We start from the raw sequence: 21,999 nt of genomic DNA, 5'->3' as shown, positions 1-21,999 counted from the left end.
TCTGCAGACTCATCTTATGAGGCACTCCAACAAGGGGGACCTTTCCCTCACTGATGCATGTAGACGGGGAAGGGAGGGGGGAGGTCAGGGGGTATGGTAAGGGAAACATTTTTCGATCCTAATCCGAATGCATATTCATCTACTATTGTTATATTATAAAAAAAAACATTTATTTTTTACTATTATCACGCTTCGTCTTATAACTTGGGTCACAGGCCAACGGTATTAGTTTAACGACCGCCATCAGTTGGAAACCGTTTCAAAAGCGAAATAGATAATAATTTGCGGTGAGAGCCCGCGCCCTGTCTTGCCTTTCGTGACCATTGTCGTGAACCAACGTGCATTATGTACGCTGTATGGCCTAATCATGGTTTAGGTCGCTTGATTACGCGTAATATGTACGATTATTCTACGGTTTGCACGCGTCTTTAGGTAGATGGACATGAGAAATCGTATTTATGATTTGCATCGTTTTCATTTTTAGGGTTCCGTGTCCAAAGGGTAAAAACAGAACCACATTACTAAGTGTCTGCTGTCTCTAGGGCTCCCAAACCGTAATAGAATGATACTTGATATTTTTACAGAATATGTATTGCTAATTGCTGTGGTCGCTATATCAACTAATGGGTCCGTAAATAAAAAAGGGAGCTCCCATACAGGAAACGTAATAGGAAGACAATTAATATTGCACAATAATTCGTCTCGGGCCAAATATTTTTTATGTTATAAAATGGAAAACACACTTGACATTCCCATCCATCGATTTCTATAATCAACTCCAAACAGTATCTTGATTTAACCACTTACTGGAACATTATATATTTAAAAGTACCTTAGCAAAATAAAACACATTCATATAACTATTCATTTAATATAAAGAAACAAAGATCAAAAACTTACAGTAACAAATATTCGAGATTAGTCAGTTTGTTTGTTCTAAAATAACATAAAAATAAAGGAAACAATATTATGACATTTTTATGCTTAAGAGACATCTTTTTTAATGAATTTAAAAGATAATGCCTCGTTTACACTGTCATTAGTTAAGTAGCTTAGTAGCAAGATTTAACTTTGTCTGAATTAAATTATTTTAAGTATACTCATACCCAAATCTCACGATACTTTACAAAACGCAAACAATAACATATTGTAATGCTTAGATTGAAATTAGAGATGAAATACCGGGTTGGCAGTGTAAAGTATAGTTTCTATCTCAAAGTTATTTACTATGATTCAAGAAGACATAATAAATATGGTTACTTCATAAAAAATACATTTAAAGTGCAAAACTAACACTGTACTCTACTAACCATAATTAAATAGACAAATAGTAAATTTGGATAGCTGTCAACTTATCCAGCCGACAAATACTATGTTCGTAACTATCAATGTACTAAATCGTCTACTTACCCGCTACAACTATCTTAAGTGTAAACGAGTCATAATATACTCAGGGCCTTTTGAAAAAAATAAATTATTATAGAAATGCCTCCATATGGCACTAGCATTGTTCAAGATAAGACTTGTTCTGTTTAGCCAATGATATAAAAACTGTAGATACGTTACACGAGTAAAGTAATGACGTTTAACGTATACAGTGACATACGTATCAACTATTACGTCGCGCGAGAGCGACTGAGTCGACTACAATTATCGGCTTTTGTATGTTTCAAGCTTTGCCCGCTTGTAACGTATCTTTAACTATTATATCATTGCTGTTTACCACACAGAATTTAATAAGTTAAACTTATTTTAAGATTTTATCTATAAAGTAAGAATACAAAATATTATATAAGATGTATATTTTATACTATAAAATAATTCTTTTATGGCGTTCACTTCTGACTATACAAGATGAATTTTTAAAACGGGCCTTCAGGGCCAAATCCGAAACTATGAGGATTAGCGAAAAATGCTGAAAGGAGTTACGAGGCCGATTTTGATAAAAACTAAAACTGCATCATTAGTTTTTTAAAATATTTGTTTCCTTAGCCAGGAATCGAACGAGTTCATTTTGAAAACAATGACACCTCTATATTATTCCACTATCTGATAGTGTCGCTTATAAGGATCAAATTCTGGGAAGTAATGTTATGTGACAAATTAAAGGAAACGGAAAATTTTGAAGAAAATACGTATTTTTCCATACATTGGCATACTAATTTGTACTTAACTTTACTAACTTACTAATTGTACTTACTAATTTGTGTAACTTTGTACTGTGTTTCTATTATGTTATTTATTTATTACTTTCTCTGTGTACAAAAACTTATAAAATAAATAAATAAATAAATAATCCTTAAGGATTATACATAACAAATGATTTATGTATAATTCTTTAGAAACAGACATAAGTCATACCATTGAAGAATTTGTTGGTTAATCAACTAATTATTCGAGGTTATGACTATGACATACGGCTTAGTATGAGAAAGTAATAGTTTGGCAAATAAGTTACCGCCGTTTTTAGGATTTATTTTATAATGAAAATAGATAACTGATTAAATAGTAAATTCTTATTGTTTGTTGTTTACAACTTCGTTTCAACGTTAAATATGATTTTCTATATCTCTTTTTTTAGTAATCACTCGGATTTGACTCTAAAAAGTAATTCTCGCAAATTGTCAACTTTACATCTGTATTAAACGAAACTCCGCCCATAGCAAGTAAATCTATTTTAATGGTCCTAAAAATAACCTTAGCTAAGTCGGACATAAAAATATAAATTATTGGGAAACAAAACATCCGTTTCGAATGATTAGAAACATTGAGCCAAAAAAAATGTTAATACACGAAATGTTTAAATTGATGAATGGCGGGAACTTAACTGCCAAATTAATATGAAAAAATATGTATTTTCTTAAAATTGAGGCTTTTCCTTTAGTTTGTCATTTATCATTACTTTCCAGATTTTGATCCTTATAAGCAACACTATCAGATAGTGGAATAATATAGAGGGATGCATTTTTTTCAAAATGAACTCGTTCGATTCCCGGCTAGGGAAAAAGTTATTTTAAAAAAGTAATGATGCAGTTTTAGTTTTTATCAAAATCGGCCTCGTAACTCCTTTTAGCATTTTTCGCTAATCCTTATAGTTTCGGATTTGGCCCTGAAGGCCCGTTTTAAAAATTCACCCTGTATATTTTTTAAAAGTTAACCCAAACGCTTCCTAATATTTATTAGAAAAGTACAAAAATACAATTTATGACTTTATTTATAGCATACATATAAATAAATAATAATCTGTGGGATATTACTTCACAAGTTAAATAACATTTTTTGTTTCATAACAAGAATGAGATACATATACTTTTTACCTATTATATATTATATTTGTTTGCTAACAATTAATTCTATAATAAAAATGTGCTAAACGCAACTTATGTGTATTGTGCGCTTAGTATACTTATCTTGTTAATAATAACTTTAAATAGAAATCTTATATATGTCTAATGACAATTCTGAGGCATGAGGCAACTAAATGGACAACGATTATAACTTACTTATTTTTTTTGGAATGAAGGCTCTGTCATACATACAGCGTACCGATCGCTTGGCTAGAGATTATTTTGTAATAATCACTTGAATATTGTCACGTAGAGATGCACTAGAAATACGCCATGATCAACAGTTAGCGATATATCGAAGCGAAGCACTAGCGATATTATTGTAGTTGTCTTTGCACACTGTGAGAGAACTCAGTGTGCGTCTCTATTGATAGTTGTTTTCCATTCGCTTTTACTAAAAATCGCTTTGTGTATGACAGAACCTTACACGTATATTAAGTTTACAAATTATTTTGTATTTATATAATAAACATGAAAACTGGGTAGTTCAAATATAATACAGTAATACCCCGACTTACGCGAATTCGGAGTTACGCCATTTTCAAATCTCGTCGATTCGCTTATGGATTGTGTGTCCCGCAATTCCAGATTATAAAAAATAAGCTTACTAATCCTACAATTATTCATGTAAACATGTGAAATTGTTGCGCGAAGTCAACATAAACACAACAAGACACAAAACATTCGAAATCATACAATACGATGGTATATACATGCATACCCCGACGTACGCGAATTCGACTTACGCGGTTATCACTCGGTCCCACCAATCGTGTAAGTCCGAAGTATTATTGTATATTTATGTGATTTCCTTCGGGAATAGTTATAAATACTTACAGGATACTCATGTGTGAGTGTGTACGTATTTTGAATACCATTTGCACACACGCTTAAACCTAATAAGCGATACTATTACAACGATCTACAATCTACAACAATCACAGTTTATTAATTAGGATACAATTATTTACAACAGCGAAAATATCGTAGCCAAAGCCTCTTAAATATCCTCTCAAGCTCTAATATTCTACATGTATTATGTTTTTCTGTCATTTGTCAGAATAAAATGATCAATACATACTAGTTAAAAAATCAGAATTAGTTACAAAGTTATATTATAAAAGTAACTAACGACTATAGTTCATCTGATGATAAGCGGCTATTGCCGTCTATGGACATCTATAATCAACTCTAGATACGATTGGGGTCCGCCCTGAAGTTGGCTACAGGTGCATTTGCTACAGATGCTATCCAATGTTCTTCAAAGATTTTAGACTTTTTTCCAAAGATCGAAAATTGAAATTTTTTAGTAGGCAGAAATTGTCAATCAGTTTTTAACTAGCAGAAAAAAACACAGTTCGTTAGAAAAATTAGAACTAGGGATAGAATTAAGAGCATTTGGTACGATTTTTATAGGTGGGGCTACAACATCTATATCCCAAAATTGGGTATAAATTCTAGGATCCCAACCATACTGGTGGGTGATTTTTTAATTTGTTAGTTACAAATATTTTTAACAATAAAATTAAAACTTTATAAGGCTTTTTACACACTGCGCAATTATTTCTGATATAACAATTCGACAAAGAATATTATTATTATGTGTTACGGAATATTAATTTAAATTTAATTAATTTAGAGAATAAGTTTTTATTATAATATTTATTCTGCTCCGAACCGCATCATTCATAGCTGAGACGATATATCGTTTATATGCTTTCGTTTTTTTGTTTCTAATTTTAGTAAAAGAAATATGCAAAGCAATTCAATGCACCGTGTGTAGGCCGCCTTTAAAATACAAAAATATGTGCCTACGCTACATATTGCATTGCATTTTAATATGAACCTCTTTGAAAATACATATGAAACACTTAAACGTAAATATCTCAACAATAATAATATAGTTTTATAAAAAAGATACATATAAGTAGTGTAACGTTAACTTTTTTTTATAATATAGGTGTAGCAGACGAGCAAGCAGTCCACCCGACACTGCCGCCCATGGGCATCTGTAATCAACCCCAGATAGGATTAGATATTCCTACCTGAGGTCGGCCACAGATGCGCCGCTACCCCTGAGGACTAAGCGGGAACGCTTCGGAAAAGTCTGTCTCCCTTACCACACCCTTCAAACCGGAACACAGCAGCGCCTAACACCGCTGTTATTAGGTAGACATAGGGGTGGCGGTGATGCCGCCGGAGTCGAACCACAAAGGGTTCTACCACCTTCAAAATTATTTAAGACGTGTCATTAACCCTTTGTAATCAAAGATTTCAATGACAATATAACAATTTAACGTCGCCTCTTGTTGACCTTTATCTAATAGATAAAATAAACAACAGACTAGTACTGTGGAACTAACTAAATCTTATATCTAAAGCTGTATTCAAATTAAAATTATTCGATTTACGTATGGACCTCGTTAAAGTTTTTTTTTTTTCAATGCTTCAATGCCAGAAACTATACGTGTTGTTAAATATATATTTTATATTATATAAGTTTATTTTATTTTATTATTATTATTATTAAATATATATATGTAATATTAAACAGATCATCAAAAGAGTTATGCATGATCAGAAAACTTTAGTTTGTTTATAGAAAATACAAATAATAAGTACATACTCATCAATCGGTCATATTTTAGAGATTTAATTAAAATAATGTAATTTTATGTAATTTGCCAATTAAAAAGAAAACAATAAAAAAATATTTAAATAAGTAAATGTTTGGTATGGAACCTAAAAATTTTAGATAGTAACAAACACATAGTTAATTAATCAGAAATAAGGATGCATCTTAACATTATTTTTTCTGAATATTAAAATTAATAAACATATTTTTAAACATAAATATTTAAAAATAATGCTATAAATATAGCAGATTCACTTATGCTTACATATTACTTTATGCCTACAAATATTTATCAAATATGAAAAAAAAACTTAAATGTAGGCTCACGAGCTTATGACCGTTCTATTTGATAAAAAAAACAACTCTTTGAAAAAAATGAGGTATCAATCCGTATTATACTTGTGGTCCTTGGATGTAAAAAGAATTTGTAATTATTAGGAATGCAACCACAATCGAACCCAAGACCATCGTGGTGATCATTAACAAATTACAATACAATACAAAAATGCACACCAAAGAAAAATAAAATAAGAAACAATAACAAATAATTAAGAGTAAAATTACCAAAATTAATATAATAGTTTTTAAAATGAGCCATAAGCTCGTGCGCCTACTATATATAAAGATATCATATACGTCTATATCTCATGCTAACACATACTTCAGCAAACACAGGCATAGTGAAGTGAAGGTACACTATGTACGTATGTGTGTACCTTTACATAGATAATTGAAAATCCAGTCTATTTTTATATGTTTAGCAAGTTCAATCCAGATATGTGTATATTTTTAATACGCTGCATGTCTACTTATAAATTAATCTCAATAACAATTCCAACAAACTCCATACATACAAACAACTAAAAATAGACAACTACTTATGTACCTCATGCCTGCCGAGCTGCTCTAGGTTACTATGATGGGAGTCTATCCTGTTCATGTTCGCTTTGAACTCATCTATTGGCTTCTTGGTGTGTATGGGTGTATGGGGGGTGTCTCCGCGTGAGTGGCCTAAGGTTTCTGACTCTAAGGCCTGTTTCTCAGCGCCAATGAAGTCCTCCTGGGAGCCGTTGACGAGAGGCGTGGCCGGCTCGGGGTAGGAGAGGTCGAAGTTTGATATTGATTTCAGTTTGTCTGCGCTCTCAAGCCCCGATTGCATCGATTTTGATGCAGCAAGCTTTTCGCTGTCTGTAAAACAATTTGTGTTTTTTTTTAATGCAAAATGTAAATATTGTTTGTCAAATCTACACTAATAGTATAAAGGGGAAACTTTGTTTGTTTGTTTGGTTGTAATGAATAGGCTCAAAAACTACTGGACCGATTTTAAAAATTCTTTCACCATTCGAAAGCTACATTATCCACGAGTAACATAGGCTATATTTTATATGAAATATCTTTGATAAATAGATTTTGAGGCGGTACAAAGTTTGCCGGGTCAGCTAGTCTAAAATAAAATAAAAAATAAACATTCCAACGGTCATGCGCTATAAATTGTGATCTCATGCAAGTAGTGGATCTTTTAAATTCTAATTCTTGTGCAAGGTTAAAATCCCATCATTTTTTTAAATGATGTACGCATTACAGATTAACTATCATTTTCTTTAAGGGTGAACGAAAACCTCGTAAGAAAACTTACGTAGCAGGTATTTTTAAAAAGACAAAAGTACTAGAAACATATAAAGTCTAACAATAATTGGCTAGCGCGGTAGACTATGGCTTATACCCCCTTTACTCTGAGAGGAGATCCGTGCCCGACATTTATTGGTAGTGATACTATAGAAATATACCTGATGTATATCTGAAGATTTCCGATGGCAAGCAATAGAGACAACATACAGATTAATTAAATTACGTAATTATATACAATTTTTACACATTATACACGTTGATACGTCATATATATTATTATTATACGTGAACATTTTTTAATATGAACTCAATTAAAAAAGTTCCTTATTTTGAAATAACTGTCACTTACAAAATTAATTGTACGAACATTTTATTTATTGTATTAATTTATTTATTTTATATATATTTATTTTATAAGAAACTTTTAGTCGCGCATTCTCGCGGTCAGAGGCTTCTATCTATCCCGCGGGAATTATACTTTTTTCGGAATAAACGTCACCCCATGTCCTTTTCGAACCCGTTACAACATGTGTAAAAAGATTCATGACAATCGCTTAAGTAGTAGTAGGCTTGAGTGTAGAATATAATCAAACAAACTCACATTTGCATTGACAATGTTAGTTAGGTTAGGTTAGGGAAGTTAGATCCATGAGGATTTCTCCGCGTTAAAAAAAAAAAAGAAAAAAAAAAGGTTAGGGCAAGTTAGGACGTGCCGATATTGCTATAAATTGTACCATTATGGAACTTACCTGTGGGGGAGTCCAATTTCCGCTCGTGTCCATTTCTATCGTCCTTATGGTCCTTGGGGACGGAGGATGACCTTCCGGGACCAGGCAGCATTCCTAAAACTCTGAAATATATGTAAATAATTGTATTGTTAAATTAAATATCATTTAAGCTAAATTTTTCTAAAATAACTAAGTTTCAGTATTATTATGCCGTATATAAAAATGCAACGTTGAGAAAATGTTTCATTCAATGCATTAACTACTTTTGGACTAAAAATAATTATATGTATAAAGTATTATATTTATATACAGAATTAATTTTTCGAGTGTGCATGAAAGGCGAAATCGGAGAGGAGGATATTAATGAAAATTAAAACTTCATTAAAGTAATTGTAGAATTTAATGAATTTTAATATTCCTGGTATCAAAATTTTAATATTCTAGTTATCTTCTCGAGAGTCGCGTGAGGGGGACATAAATTATATAGTGATTTACGCTGCAGCCTCTTCTCGAACCGTGTACGTTGTGTGTATGACACGACAGGATTCAAATGTGCACTCTTACGACTTGCATGCACGAATGGGCATAAACAGACGGCCAAGAAAAACGTCTTTAATCTAAGAAATAATTTTAAAGTAAGTTTTTCGTAGGTAACATTACCTAGAATAAAAATAAAAATATTTTATTAATCTTAACACCTACAATTTAAGTACATAATATAATAACTAGCTTTTTATAGTCTCTTTTTAATGCTGTTTATGTATTTGGTTGGTTTGCCATTTTCTAAATAAATAAATAAACACAGTCACATTTACAAGTCGCAAGAGCCCTGTACTTGGGTCTAGAGCTGTTTACCTGGAGTTGCTGAGGTCCCCGAAGGGCGTGTGCGGCGAGTGCGGCGGCGGCGACGGCCGCGGGGACGCGCTGGCCACCGCCCAGCCCTCCGCCACCAGCACCTCGCCGATGTCTATCGAACCCTCTGCGAACGGACCAAGATATACCGATAATTTTGTACACCAACTTTCCAAAATTCGATAAGAGATAGCGCTACTAGATCCTAATACACGCTATCGTGTCTATCGACCCCTCTACGAAGGAACCAAGATATACCGTTAATTTTGTACAGCAACTTTCCAGAATTAAATAAGAGATGGCGCTACTAGATCCTGAATCACGCTATCGAAGTTTTTAAATATTTTTCTATATTTAAAAGCTCTGAAATAAGTGGTTGGTTATTTAATCTGGTGAGTGAACTCTCTTTGAAAAAGACTGTTTGTTTGATACATGGTGGAAACAAGCCACAAAACGTTATTTTTATTAATTAATTATTGAACAAAAAAACAATTTCTAGAATTGATGTTTTCTTAATTTTGATTCCATATAGTTAGTTACTTCGGTTATACACTACTAATGCTAGATATAATTTACTTAATGATATATGGTATCTTACCATCGGTGTTGTCAAACAGTTTGATTCCGGGTATTTCCCTCTCTTTCTCTCCTACGGCGGCTGTCTTCTTGTACGTGCAAGTCCTAGACAGGAGAGGCTTCCATCTCGCTACCTAAACCAATACGAAAATGTGATAGATATATAAACGAATTGTTAAAAACAAAATAAAATACGTCCCAGTGCACTACAGTCCAATCCTTCCTTTTCAATCCTTTTCATCTGAAAGGATACTTATTCTAAACAGTGGGACAGTAATGTAAAACTGTACAAACACATTCTCCTTAATATACACAGTATACCACATTAATTATATGATTTATGTGTATTGAATTATGAAATGTGTTGACCAATAAATACTTCAATAGGAAAACCTGCTACAACTCAATAACACTTAGTTTACAATACATTAATATTAGATTATTAAAATACATTTTTCTCATTTAAGCATATACACTTATTTCATTACTGTAATTTTTTATTATTATGTTTATTAATTTATTTGTTCATCAAATTATTCAACGAGAGACCGCTAAGCTATCTCCTCACGGATCTTACGAATACCTGTCGTTTTTGTGTGACGTTCACTTTAAGTATACATACCTGTGTGAGTTCCTCGAAGCGTTCAACAGCCTGAGGATGCCACTTGGGCCAGCGCGGAGCCCCCGATGCTGTCTTCTCGTCCTCGCCCGCCGGCTTCACGCCCGCCAGGAAACACTCCATTGCCTTGCAAATAGAACACATCATCACTATCTTCATCAACAACAACAATCATCATCATTATAAAGTTAGCGTTATCACTAGTAACATTATCACCACCTTCATTGAAGACTCGTGTGGCGGAGTGGTCGCTATACCGGTCTGACATGCAAAGTTTCGGGTTCGAACCCCGCCCAGACAGATCTAAATGATTGATCTGTTCTAGGTGTACGTGTATAAGTAATTTATATGTCCATGATACCTACGACACAGGTATTCTTAGTGTGAGGCTGTAGATGAATGTAGGAAACGTTACCATCAACATCATCATCATCATTATTTTTGCTGACTTATTTTTGATGAGAGCAGCTCTTAACACTGCTATTAAAAAGCAAAAATAAAGTGAAGCAGCACATCTGGAATCTAACTAAAAACCAAATTTCTATCACCGTTAAGCCTATCTATTAGCGAAGATCTTTCTGTAATTATCTTTTTCTTTTTTCTTAATCTCTTCGTATTTCTGTATTACATAAAAAATAGAGAACTATAAAACATATGAAAGAAAGTTTTTTTTTAATATGAACCTGGAAACGAAGTCTCAACAGGTCCGCTCGCAGTTCGCACAACTCGTGCGTCGCCACGTACTCGCTGTCGCCGTAGTCCAGGTAGAAAACATCCGCTACCTGAACAAATACAAAACATTTAAAAAAACAGTTAAAAATATTTTTTGTTTGGTGGCCATTGTCAAACAAAGATAACATTTAAAACAGAACAGTTAAGAACATTTTTCTTTTGTGTATCAGACATTTTTTATGTTTGATAGTTGTCGCCGGGCTTTAATGGACGTCTACAGAGAGTGTGAATATTGTGATATGTAAGTATTAGAAGCTTTTAATTACTATGTAGCCACTATGTAATCAATAATACTAAACGCCGAATACCAGAATCCTGCTGTTGGGCTCATTCGAGCATAATGGTCATGGTGACAGATTTCCTTCTATGGAAGGAGAGCTTTTTTTGCACCTTTTTTTAAAAGCTCCACGTGTGTATGCGCTTGTGAGCGTGTACGCGTTTATATATGCGTGTATCTGTGTATGTGTGTGTGCGTGTGTGTGTGTGCACGTGTGCCTGTGCATGTGTGTGCGTGCGTGTGTGTGTGCGTGTCACCTGTTGCGTGGCGTCGAACTCGTTGGGGCGGAGGTCGTGCACGCGCGCGCGGTACCAGCGCCCGTCGTGCCGGAACACCGCCGCCACCACCTGTCCCACCGCCACCTGACGCAGCTGGAGACAAACACATACAAGTAAGTTATTTTAATAATATATGAGTAGCAGACGAACATGCAGTCCACCTGATGGTGAGTGGCTACTGCCGCTCATGGACATCTGTAATAAACCCCAGATAGAATTAAATATTCCTACCTGAGGTCGACCACAGATGAGCCGCTATCCCTGAGGACGAAGCTAGAACGCCTCGTAAAAGTATGTCTCCCTTGCCACACCCTTCAAACCGGAACACAGCAGCGCCTAACACTGCTGTTATTAGGCAGAAATAGATGTAACGGTGGTGCCGCCGGAGTCGAACCACAAAGGGTTCTACCACCTTCAGCTGCGCCATCTGAGGACCCACGAACTAGACCCAGAAGATGGCGAGGATACAGCTGTAATTGTACATTGCACTCACAGCGTGCGCGCTCCTGTTCTCTTTGTTCCCGTAGTAGTCCGTCATGTGGGAGACCAGCTCGTCCAGCTGCGCCACCTGGGGACCCACGAACTGGACCCAGAAGCGGGATGGCGAGGATACAGCTGACACGTACACTTCGATCGATGACGTCGCCGCTTCTGTGGTGGTATATTTGTTAATTTTTATACACTTTTTATACACTAATATGAGTTTAGGACGTCGAGTAAAGTAGTAAATTTACGGAGTGTTTCCAAATAGTAGATTGGATATTTAAAAAAAAATGCAACATCACACAACTTTAAAATTAAAGATTTGTGTGTTGTGTGTACTTTAAAATTAAATTTCTGGTGTATTATGTTACCGATTAAACAAATGGCCAATTTAATCTACAATTTAACGACTTAATTACATATTCGATTTTTCACTTTTCCATTTTGTAGTTATTTCCATTTTGAAGTTCAGACGTTAGTGGATGTCGACCCGAAAACATTTCATTTATATGCCAATAAAGCCGACTTTAAAATAGGTACTACTATATTGAAATCTCAGTGCTATAGTCGTCACAATTTAATAGGCCCATTTTGACACATGCCATCCTAATGTCATTAATGTTTTGAACTAACTTTTTAGTAGGCAGTTTTCGATCACGTGACGGCTAGAGCTTGCGGCTTCAAAGCATACGCAAGAAACCATAATCGATTAACTTTCAAACAATAGAAACATAGAATTACCAATAATTAAAGGAAAAAAACAAAGTTTACGAACGATTCTTTAATTAATCTCTTGAACATGATTAAATTTTTAAATTACATTAGAATTTATTTTCTTTTCTCCTTTTTATTAAATATTTAGATGATTTAGAAAATATTAGATAAATATTCTGTTTACAAAATATTAAGTAATCTATACAATACGATGTGGGGTTGTAATCGATTTGTCGTAAAAATCGGTTTCTTTGGTCATCGATTTGTATATCACACGCTTAGTGCCTAGCGATGGCATGTGTCAAAATGGGCCTATTAAATTGTGACGACTAGTTTTAAAAACAACACACGTCAAACCTCTGCATAACCTATTACCAATTACCCAACCCATCTTTCACCTTCATAAAGCCAAACAATACATCTAATGTTATCAATTTTTCTGCACATCCCTAAGGTTGACTGAGAGAAAATGCTATTTAGCATTAAATCCGCCTTTTTTACCACACTGTTTTAACATGGCCAATAAAGAGTAAATAAATAAATAAATAATGTAAAAAAAACTCCAATAAATAAATAGCCAAATGCAATATCCTCATATACGACTAAAATATAAGTCTATTTTTTTTTAATACACACAATTGTGAAATGGCTGATATCATTTCTCGATATTTTTAAAATCGCTACAGGTAAATATGCATTTCGCTTAATTAATGTATAGTGCACGCCAAACTTCTAGTCCGCTCTGAAGTTGTTGCTCGCAGGTTTTATTTAGTATATACTCCGTAACGTAAGGGCACACTAACGCAGTTATGTATCCGGCAAGAGCGGACACCGGACGGGTGTCGGGGGAGTCCCGCGCTGACTTCGTCCCGCTGATATCTGCAATTTGCTATTGTGACGCGACTCGTTTCTATATTCAGAGCGAACTAGCAGTTTGGCGCGAACTCTAACAATAATAGTTGTTTAGTGATGAATACTATTCAAATTGCTATAGCGAATAACCGCTGCAAACGCGCCAAAAATATAATATATAATATAATATATATATATATAAATAAATAACTATTTACCAATAAATATTACTATACCAAAAATTTCAATTTTCTCATTAAAATTATTATAATTTACTTTTCATTACATACATTCTATTTCAAACGTTACAGAATCAATACCTATAAAAACTATCGTTGTATTGCATTCGAAAAATACATATAATTTATAAAATAGTGCACACACGCAAGCATCCATACCCAACACAAACTACACACAGTGCCAAAACGTCACAGGGTACAAACTAGGGAGGAACATATAATACTAACTACATACAAAGGTCTGTAATACAATGTCTACTCATACATAAATAATGATTATAGATAATTGATGGAAACAGCGCCATCTAGTTCGCAATAGTGGTGTTTTGTACTTAAAGACGAGAAAATTATATAATATCTATTTAAATGTCTAAATTATAATACTATAATGTTTTTATTCAAAGTAGACATTGCGATAAGGTGTATAATAGGTAGTTACATAAATAAAATATAATAAATAGTACATTTCCTACACCTTCAAATATTTATTACAATGTACTCTCTCACCTTCAGGGTCAACTTCACTTAATTCATTCATTTCTAGAAAAAAATAATATAACTTTCTTATTATTTTTATTATTGTTACTCTCGCTTTGTAGTCTTTGTTTATGATGTTACATATGTAAGTAAAACCAACCAATGAAACATAACGACATAATAATAAAATACATCAGTCAAATAAATATTAAATAAAACACCTAGTATTGGTCTAACTCTAAACCAATCAAGCTCAAAAATGTTTAACGTCTACCAACCCTCACTTGGCTAGCATGATGGTTCATTTTCTAAACTAAGATACAATAACAATGCAGATATTTTTTTAATTTAAGTCTACTCGTTACAACCTATTTTTATCACTTAAATAACTATTATTACAGTATTCCTAGTTTTACTTTGATTTGATTTCTTTAAATATAAAAAAATAAATAACGCAAAGAAAAAGGAAAAGAATTAAAAATGGATTAAAAGATTTGATATCGTATTTTGCATTATATTAGTGAAAAGTAGAAAGCCTTCTACATTTATATGAAAAGTCCTGCAAAGTACCTAAGAGGAAAAATCATATATTTGTTGATAACATTATATTTATATAACATCACTTTAAAACAAATATGGCCAAAAGTTATCAAGAAATATATAAGACTAAAATATATATCTAAGTAAAAAATTAAAAAAATTTTCTTCAGCAAAAGAATTTTCTTGCTAATCGATTTAAAGCAGAATTAAATTAAGAAACATGATAGTAGCTGAGAGGTGAAGAAAAAATTATATTACAAATGAAATAAAATGACAATGTTTCAAACATCATGATTTCAACATACAAAATCTGTCTATATTTTTAACAGACTTCGAAAAAGGTTCTGTATTTGTATGTATTTTTTAAAATTTAACAATAACAATTGATGGTAAATGTAAACATCATCATATCATCTTCATATCATCAATAAAATATTAAAACTTATTTATAATATTAACCCTAGCAACACTATTTCCCCCACCTCTCAGCGCCACCTGTCGGTTCACGCCGCAAACTCAGTGCATGCTGTTAGCCAGTCTTACCAGGGCGCTTACACTTGGCATGCTTGATGTCACCTGTGGGGTCCTCGCGGGGCGGCGGCGACGGGGCCAGCCGGGGCCTCTTGGCCTGCTCGATCTCACGACGGCATTTCTCTTGTGCTACCTGTGTATTACCGATAATGTAATGTCGATATTTAGGATTTTTTGGGTTACAAAAAAAGGTCAAATGCACACTAGTAATTGATAATGCTTATTTTATTTTATAATACTGAAGAAGCAAATTAGCAAGCAGTTCATAAAATGGTAAGTGACTGCTGCTTGCTTGAATGGTGGGTGACACGTTATTAGGACTAAATCATTTTTTTTTTTTAATTCCAAATAGGTTCTTTACACAGCACTTTTTGAATGTCAATAAATGGTCCCAGTGGTGGGCCGGGAGGTGCCCCAGGTGGAGGTGGCCCTGGGGGAGCGCCTGATAGGGGGCCAGGGGGAGCACCATGGGGTATGCCGGGTGGTAATCCCGGAAAAATAAATGTTTTTTTATAATGGCAAACTTAACCTAATGGTACATGTGGAGCTACTTCAGACCACACAGTTTTATCAATCAAATAATCACTTACGTACGTTAATTTATAGTACGCTTTACGTAGAATTTGTTTAATGACATGTTTAAACTTTTTTTCTGTGAGATTCAAGAACTAGACTGGGTTGAAATACCTCATATAAATGTTTCTCCCTTATCACAATTATCAAACCAGATCTCAGCAGAGCTTAAAATTGTAGTTATTTGGCAGAAATATTTAAGAAAAATATTTACTTCCTCAAAACTTTAAAAAAAAAGTTGAATTTAGCCACATTTTAAAAACTTGATTTAAGCGACTTAAAACAATTCACATGTAAGAGTAATATGTTTGTGTAACTCACGCAATTCTCTATAAGACCCTTGGCGACAACAATCTGCTCCTTAGTTCCACGGAAGGTGACCTGTCGCTGAGCGCTACCATCTCCCGGGGACTCGAGCTTCACGCGGGCGCCACTCCTGTGACTTATGTCGTTTATGGTCTCTCCCCCCGTTCCTATGGGAAGTGTTATTCATTAAAGGCCTGGCCACACAGAGTGCGTACTCTAGCACCGCGCTAGGGCGTTAGCGTTAGTAGTAAATCCTGACGCCGCTGAGTTGTATTGTACTGAGTAACTTGTAAGAGGTCACAAAGAGCGCGTACGCATGTACTCGTACGCCCGCGCGTAATTTTTCCCATACAATGACGCTTGTACGTACGTACAAATCTGTAAAAAAATATAACGCCCGGCGACAAGAACGCCGAGCGCCGCGACAAGCGTACGCGTACGCGCTCTGTGTGGCCGCTCAGTAGAACCCAGTACAACACAACTCTGCGCTAGAGCGCGGCGTCAGGACTTTGTTCTAGCGCTGACGCCTAGCGCGGCGCTAAAATACGCGTTCTGTTTGGCCGGGCCTTAATATGTTTTTATACCATAAGCCTATTCTATTTATTTTGGGGCTTTGTAACCGGAAATACTAAATCCAAAAAAACATGTTAAAATTTTTATTTTTTTTGTCTGGCATTGACGTGACTAGTTTTGTATTTAGAACACTTTTTGTATTTTACTGCACGACATATTATCTGACCTTGCTGCTTCAATGCGGGTTGATACAGTTACGAATTAATGGCAAATCCATTAATGCTTTCCAGTGAGCGGAGGCTTAATCTGCCTTCCTAAACGTGTAGAAAATTTAGTCACTACTGGTTATTCTTTGAACTCCTGTCTTACGTCTACTACATACTTACTTTTAGAATCAATTATGTTTGGCACCCCCTTTTTTCTTTCGATCAGCGAAAAGAAGATGAATTTACCAATAATTCTTCGGTAATATAACGGAACTCGTTGACCATAGTCTCTGCGGTGTGCATCGCGAGCGTCGGCCCGCGGATCACGTACACGACTGAACCCGGGCTTGCACTTGAATTATAATACGAACTTACCAATAATTCTGCTGTGCTGGGCACAGTAATATGCTCTTCCACTATGACGAGTTATGAAATCGTGGACCATAGTCTCTGCGTTTTGCGTCGCGAGCGTCGGCCCGCGGATCACCGATACATTGTAGTCCATGCATATAGATAAATTATAATACGAACTTACCAATAATTCTGCCACAGGACCAGCTCGGGACAGTAATATGCTCTTCAACTATAACGGGTTGTTGCTTGATGAACTCATGGACCATCGTCTCGGCGATCTGCGTCGCGAGCGTCGGCCCGCGGATCACGCACACGTCGTGGTCCTTGTCACTGAACTTCTTGAAGTTGATCATTGCGCCCGATTTGTTCGATATGTCCTTTATGTTGCTACCGTTGCGGCCTGAAGTTGCAAATAAGATTTTTTTAAATCTTAACATTTGTTATAAAGAAAAATCGTATAAATACAAAATTAAGTTTTATTCCACTGCTGGGCGCAAGACTTCTCTCAGTTGATTTCTCTCACTATGGCCTAAAGTCTTCACACTGGACGGTGCGAATTGGTAGATTTTATGCACCTTTAAGAACTTTCTTTTTAAGTCTGACGTTTGTAGGTTTCCTCACATTGTTTTCCTTCAAATTCATAAGTAACTTTCTGATACGCTCTTCGTAGGCTCTTCGTAGGCTCGTGCCTAGGATTGGAACCTCTGATCTATCGATTGACAGACCGAGTTTTAACCACTAGGCTATCACTGATTGTTCCAATGTTAATCTTATATATAAAATTCTCGTGTCACAATATTAGTTACCGTACTCATCCGAAATAGCTTAACCGATTTTTACCAAATATTACATTCATATTCAGTAGGTCTGAGAATCGGCTACTATCTACTTTTTATACACCTAAGTGATAAGGGTTGTTCACCCTTAACATTTTTTTATTTATATAGCAACACAATGTTTGCCGGGTCAGCTAGTATTATATAATATGTGAAGTAAATAAAAATACATGACTGTGCTAATTTGAATTCACAACTTGTATAACTTTCAAATACCTAATACCTACATAATTTATGTAATATGACATTCATTCCTCTAACTAAACGCCCACTATGTTTGAACTCTATATTATGCTTGATTTACATTGCTGGATTACTATAAAATGTCCTTGCTACCTGTTTAACAGCAACTGATATATAAATAACAATATTTGAGTTATTACAATGTTGCTAGCCTTGTAGAAGCAACAATCTAACTCTATTCTAATTAGAAAATTTAACTCTGCTTTTAATATTTCGAAAATCATCATTTTAAAATAAAATTATTTCCCTTAATTAAGTGCGAAAAATAGAATTAACAGGACAACTAACGCAGGTGTAACCCTAACTTTATAAGGTACACAATACATTATTTTTCTTTTGTTGCTAAATATAATTTTAAACAGGTATATCCTTCTCATTCTAAGAGGAGACCCATGCCCAGCAGGGGGACTTTGGCACTTTACATAACTGATGAAATAGTAGAGGTAAGAAAACATGAAAGGGAGCCGAATCAGTATCGTTAGACCGCAGATGAACCACTGCCACATTTCTGGACTGAAGCCGTTCTTGCATTCGAAAAGGTGTGGATGCTGGCTAGTTTAAGGGGCAACCTTAGTGCTCATAACCAGCAAGACATTTGTGATCAGCTACAAGTAGAACCCTTATTGTTATTCTATGAATTCACTTAAAGATATCCCAACACAGCAGTAACCACTTACAATCATTATCAGCGACCCATCATTGTCCCACTGCTGGGCACGGGTCTACTTTCATAATGAGAAGGGTTAGGCCATAGTCCACCGCGCTGGCCCAGTGCGAATTGGTAGACTGCACATACCTTTGAGATTTTTTTTTTAAAAATCTCTCAAGTATGCAGGTTTCTTCACGATGTTTTCCTTCACCGTTTAGCAAGTGATAATTGATTTCTAATATGCACATAATTTGAAAAATCAGAGGTGCCTGCCTGGGATTTGTACCTCGGATCCCTTGATCGAGAGGCCGAGTTTCTTAACCACTAGGCTATCACTGCCACTTACAATCAGGTAGACTCATAGATTGTCTGTTACTTCAATATAAAAACAATACTAAATATAAAACATGCTATTATTTTAAAAAATCTCCCAATCATTCAAGTCAGTATTTGACACACAAGGCTGAAGGTATACATTGCATGAACAAAATATTATATTTCCGAGTGTTACTTATTTATAAATAAAACAGTATAAAAGTTAACCTTGAAGTAAAGTAAACGTAAAGTAAGTTTACAAACTGTAAATTAATCACAGTTAAACTAAACTTACTTTGCCAAGTTTTTTTTTTTATAATATTGGAGTAGCTGATGAGCATGCAGTATACCTGATGGTAAGTGGCTACTGCCACCCATGGACATCTGTAATCAACCCGAGACAGCATTAGATATTCCTACCCGTGGTCGGCCACAGATGTGCTGCTACCCCTGAGGACTAAGCTGGTACGCGTCGGAAAATTTGTCTCCTTTACCACACCCTTCAAACCGGAACACAGCAGCGCCTAACACTGCTGTTATTACGTAGAAATAGGTGTGGCGGTGGTGCCGTCGGACTCGAACCACAAAGGGTTCTACCACCTTCGAAGGTTTGTTTAAAGTGAAATTAATAATGTTAGAAATGAATATAAAGTTAGGAAGGGTACAAGATCATTTCATCTTAAGTGGATTCCTGCTAAGTATTCATTTTATATGAAGTAGGATGAGTCATAAGAAATAATAGGAATATATGTAATTACTAGCTGACCCGGCAAATGTTGTGTTGCCATATAAATAAAAAATGTTAAGGGTGAACAACCCTTATCACTTAGGGGTATGAAAAATAGATATTAGCCGATTCTCAGACCTACTGAATATGCATATAAAATTTGGTGAAAATCAGTAAAGCTGTTTCAGAGGAGTATGGTGTGACACGAGAATTTTATATATAAGATTGTTATTATAACAGACCAATATTAACTTAGGTTTAGGGTTCAATCACATTAATATTATATAATCAGTATATTGTTGACAGCAGAATGTGAGCAGGCTTATGGAGGACATTGGGAGTGCATTTATGACTGTGACTGTATATAGCATAGTGGCATATTGTTGGTTTGGTATGAACGTAAGTTGAATATGAATAGTAACTGCTTCATACTTGCTGACAGTTTTTAGCTGACAATACATTAGGTGTGAAAGTTGCCTTATAGTTATATAGTTAAAGATACAAAGAATATTCCAACACTAATAAAACTAATGCATAAACATTTTCAATTGACCAATCAGATATCTAATAAAAATAAACAAATTATTGTGATGATAAGTAACTTACCAATCAGAGCAGGAACAATGCTCTTCTGTACCGAGACCTCAATGACATTAATTTTTGAGGTCTTGACTGTCTCCTCCTCCGATTGTTCCTCATCTTTTTTCAAAACGTAATATGCTACAAAAGCTGTGACTGTCACAAGGGAGACACCCAAAACTACTGGAAGGATCAACTTGGTGTTTATTGGCATTTTCTGAAAAAGTGTATTATTTTTTAATTGACATTGTACATTTTTATGGCCAGTAACATGTTAAATAAATGTAAATATTAACACTGCTGTGATGTCAGTTAATTTGTTTAGACAAACGATCTACTACATAAGCAGTAGATTTATAATCTCAATTCTTCTGTGAATCCATCTTCTCACTTATTTATTATATTATAACTTCAAACAATGATATTAAGTAAAAAAGCTGATGAAATCCATTTATTTACTGAAAGTACAGTCTGTAAATAGGAAATTGTATTTTATTGGACAGAACTATTAATTTATTTACTATTCTAAGTGCACCTCTTAAATAACATTTGCAAAAAAGTATAAGTGTGTCACCGTGTTTGTTTTTGAAACAGTTTGACACACACTTATAAAGATCGATGAATAAGAAAGTTCAAAGATTGATTTCGCAATCGTACTATTTATATTCTGACGGAAAGTTTGAAATCTTTCAACACTTTGAATGAATGACAACGTAAACTTTTTAAATAATGAGTAAATAAATACTACGATTTGGGTTTCGCCGCATGTAAATAAGCATCGTGATTTAACTTACAGCAATCTATTAGCGGCTATGACATAATAATGAAAGAAAAGTTAGTTCACAAGTAATATGACACCTGTTACATATATTACGAGTCAACAATAGGCCTTACCGCGTATTTTTATGTCTTTCCTTATAGAGTTCGGGAAATAACCTTTAATATTAGGACCGCTATAACTTTGTTTATAAAACAAATCGCTCGTGTTTCGCGTTCGTATCGTTAAAACACACGACCGATAATATATTTATTTTCGGTCGACAAACTTACATAAAATGACAATGACAGCACATGCGTGACGGACAGATGTCAGTTATTCGTCACAGTTCTATAACATGCATTTTTTACCACGCTTTTTATATTCTGTGTCGGGCTGTCAATTAAAATTATTTTTTAAAACTTCGTGTCA

At 34.6% G+C, this 21,999-nt stretch overlaps 1 protein-coding gene across 3 annotated transcripts; it reads right to left on the bottom strand.

The window, feature by feature from the left end:
• Positions 1–6,493: 6,493 nt before the first annotated feature.
• Positions 6,494–21,908, bottom strand: papi (tudor and KH domain containing protein papi). Of its 3 annotated transcripts, XM_073088555.1 has the most exons (14): positions 21,705–21,908; positions 20,838–21,027; positions 17,643–17,861; positions 16,404–16,555; positions 15,522–15,642; positions 14,469–14,501; positions 12,167–12,324; positions 11,653–11,766; positions 11,070–11,168; positions 10,390–10,512; positions 9,790–9,901; positions 9,195–9,318; positions 8,361–8,461; positions 6,494–7,170 (listed from the first exon to the last, which is right to left on the bottom strand). In XM_073088555.1, exons 2-14 carry the CDS (start codon positions 21,022–21,024, stop codon positions 6,857–6,859), a joined length of 1,857 nt encoding a protein of 618 aa, XP_072944656.1. In that variant the 5' UTR covers positions 21,025–21,027; positions 21,705–21,908; the 3' UTR covers positions 6,494–6,856. The 3 variants fall into 3 exon arrangements, with proteins under 3 accessions (XP_072944656.1, XP_072944657.1, XP_072944659.1); XM_073088556.1 differs by lacking the exon at positions 14,469–14,501 and having other exon boundaries at positions 21,705–21,907; XM_073088558.1 differs by lacking the exon at positions 14,469–14,501 and having other exon boundaries at positions 15,555–15,642; positions 21,705–21,907.
• Between the last annotated feature and the right edge of the window lie 91 nt (positions 21,909–21,999).

The sequence above is a fragment of the Epargyreus clarus genome, unplaced genomic scaffold (genome assembly GCF_041222505.1).
Source record: "Epargyreus clarus isolate Ecla_fem2 unplaced genomic scaffold, WU_Ecla_fem_2.2 ptg000027l, whole genome shotgun sequence".
In the NCBI taxonomy this organism is placed as follows: Eukaryota; Metazoa; Arthropoda; class Insecta; order Lepidoptera; family Hesperiidae; genus Epargyreus; species Epargyreus clarus.
This window is presented reverse-complemented; position numbering and strand designations above follow the sequence as displayed.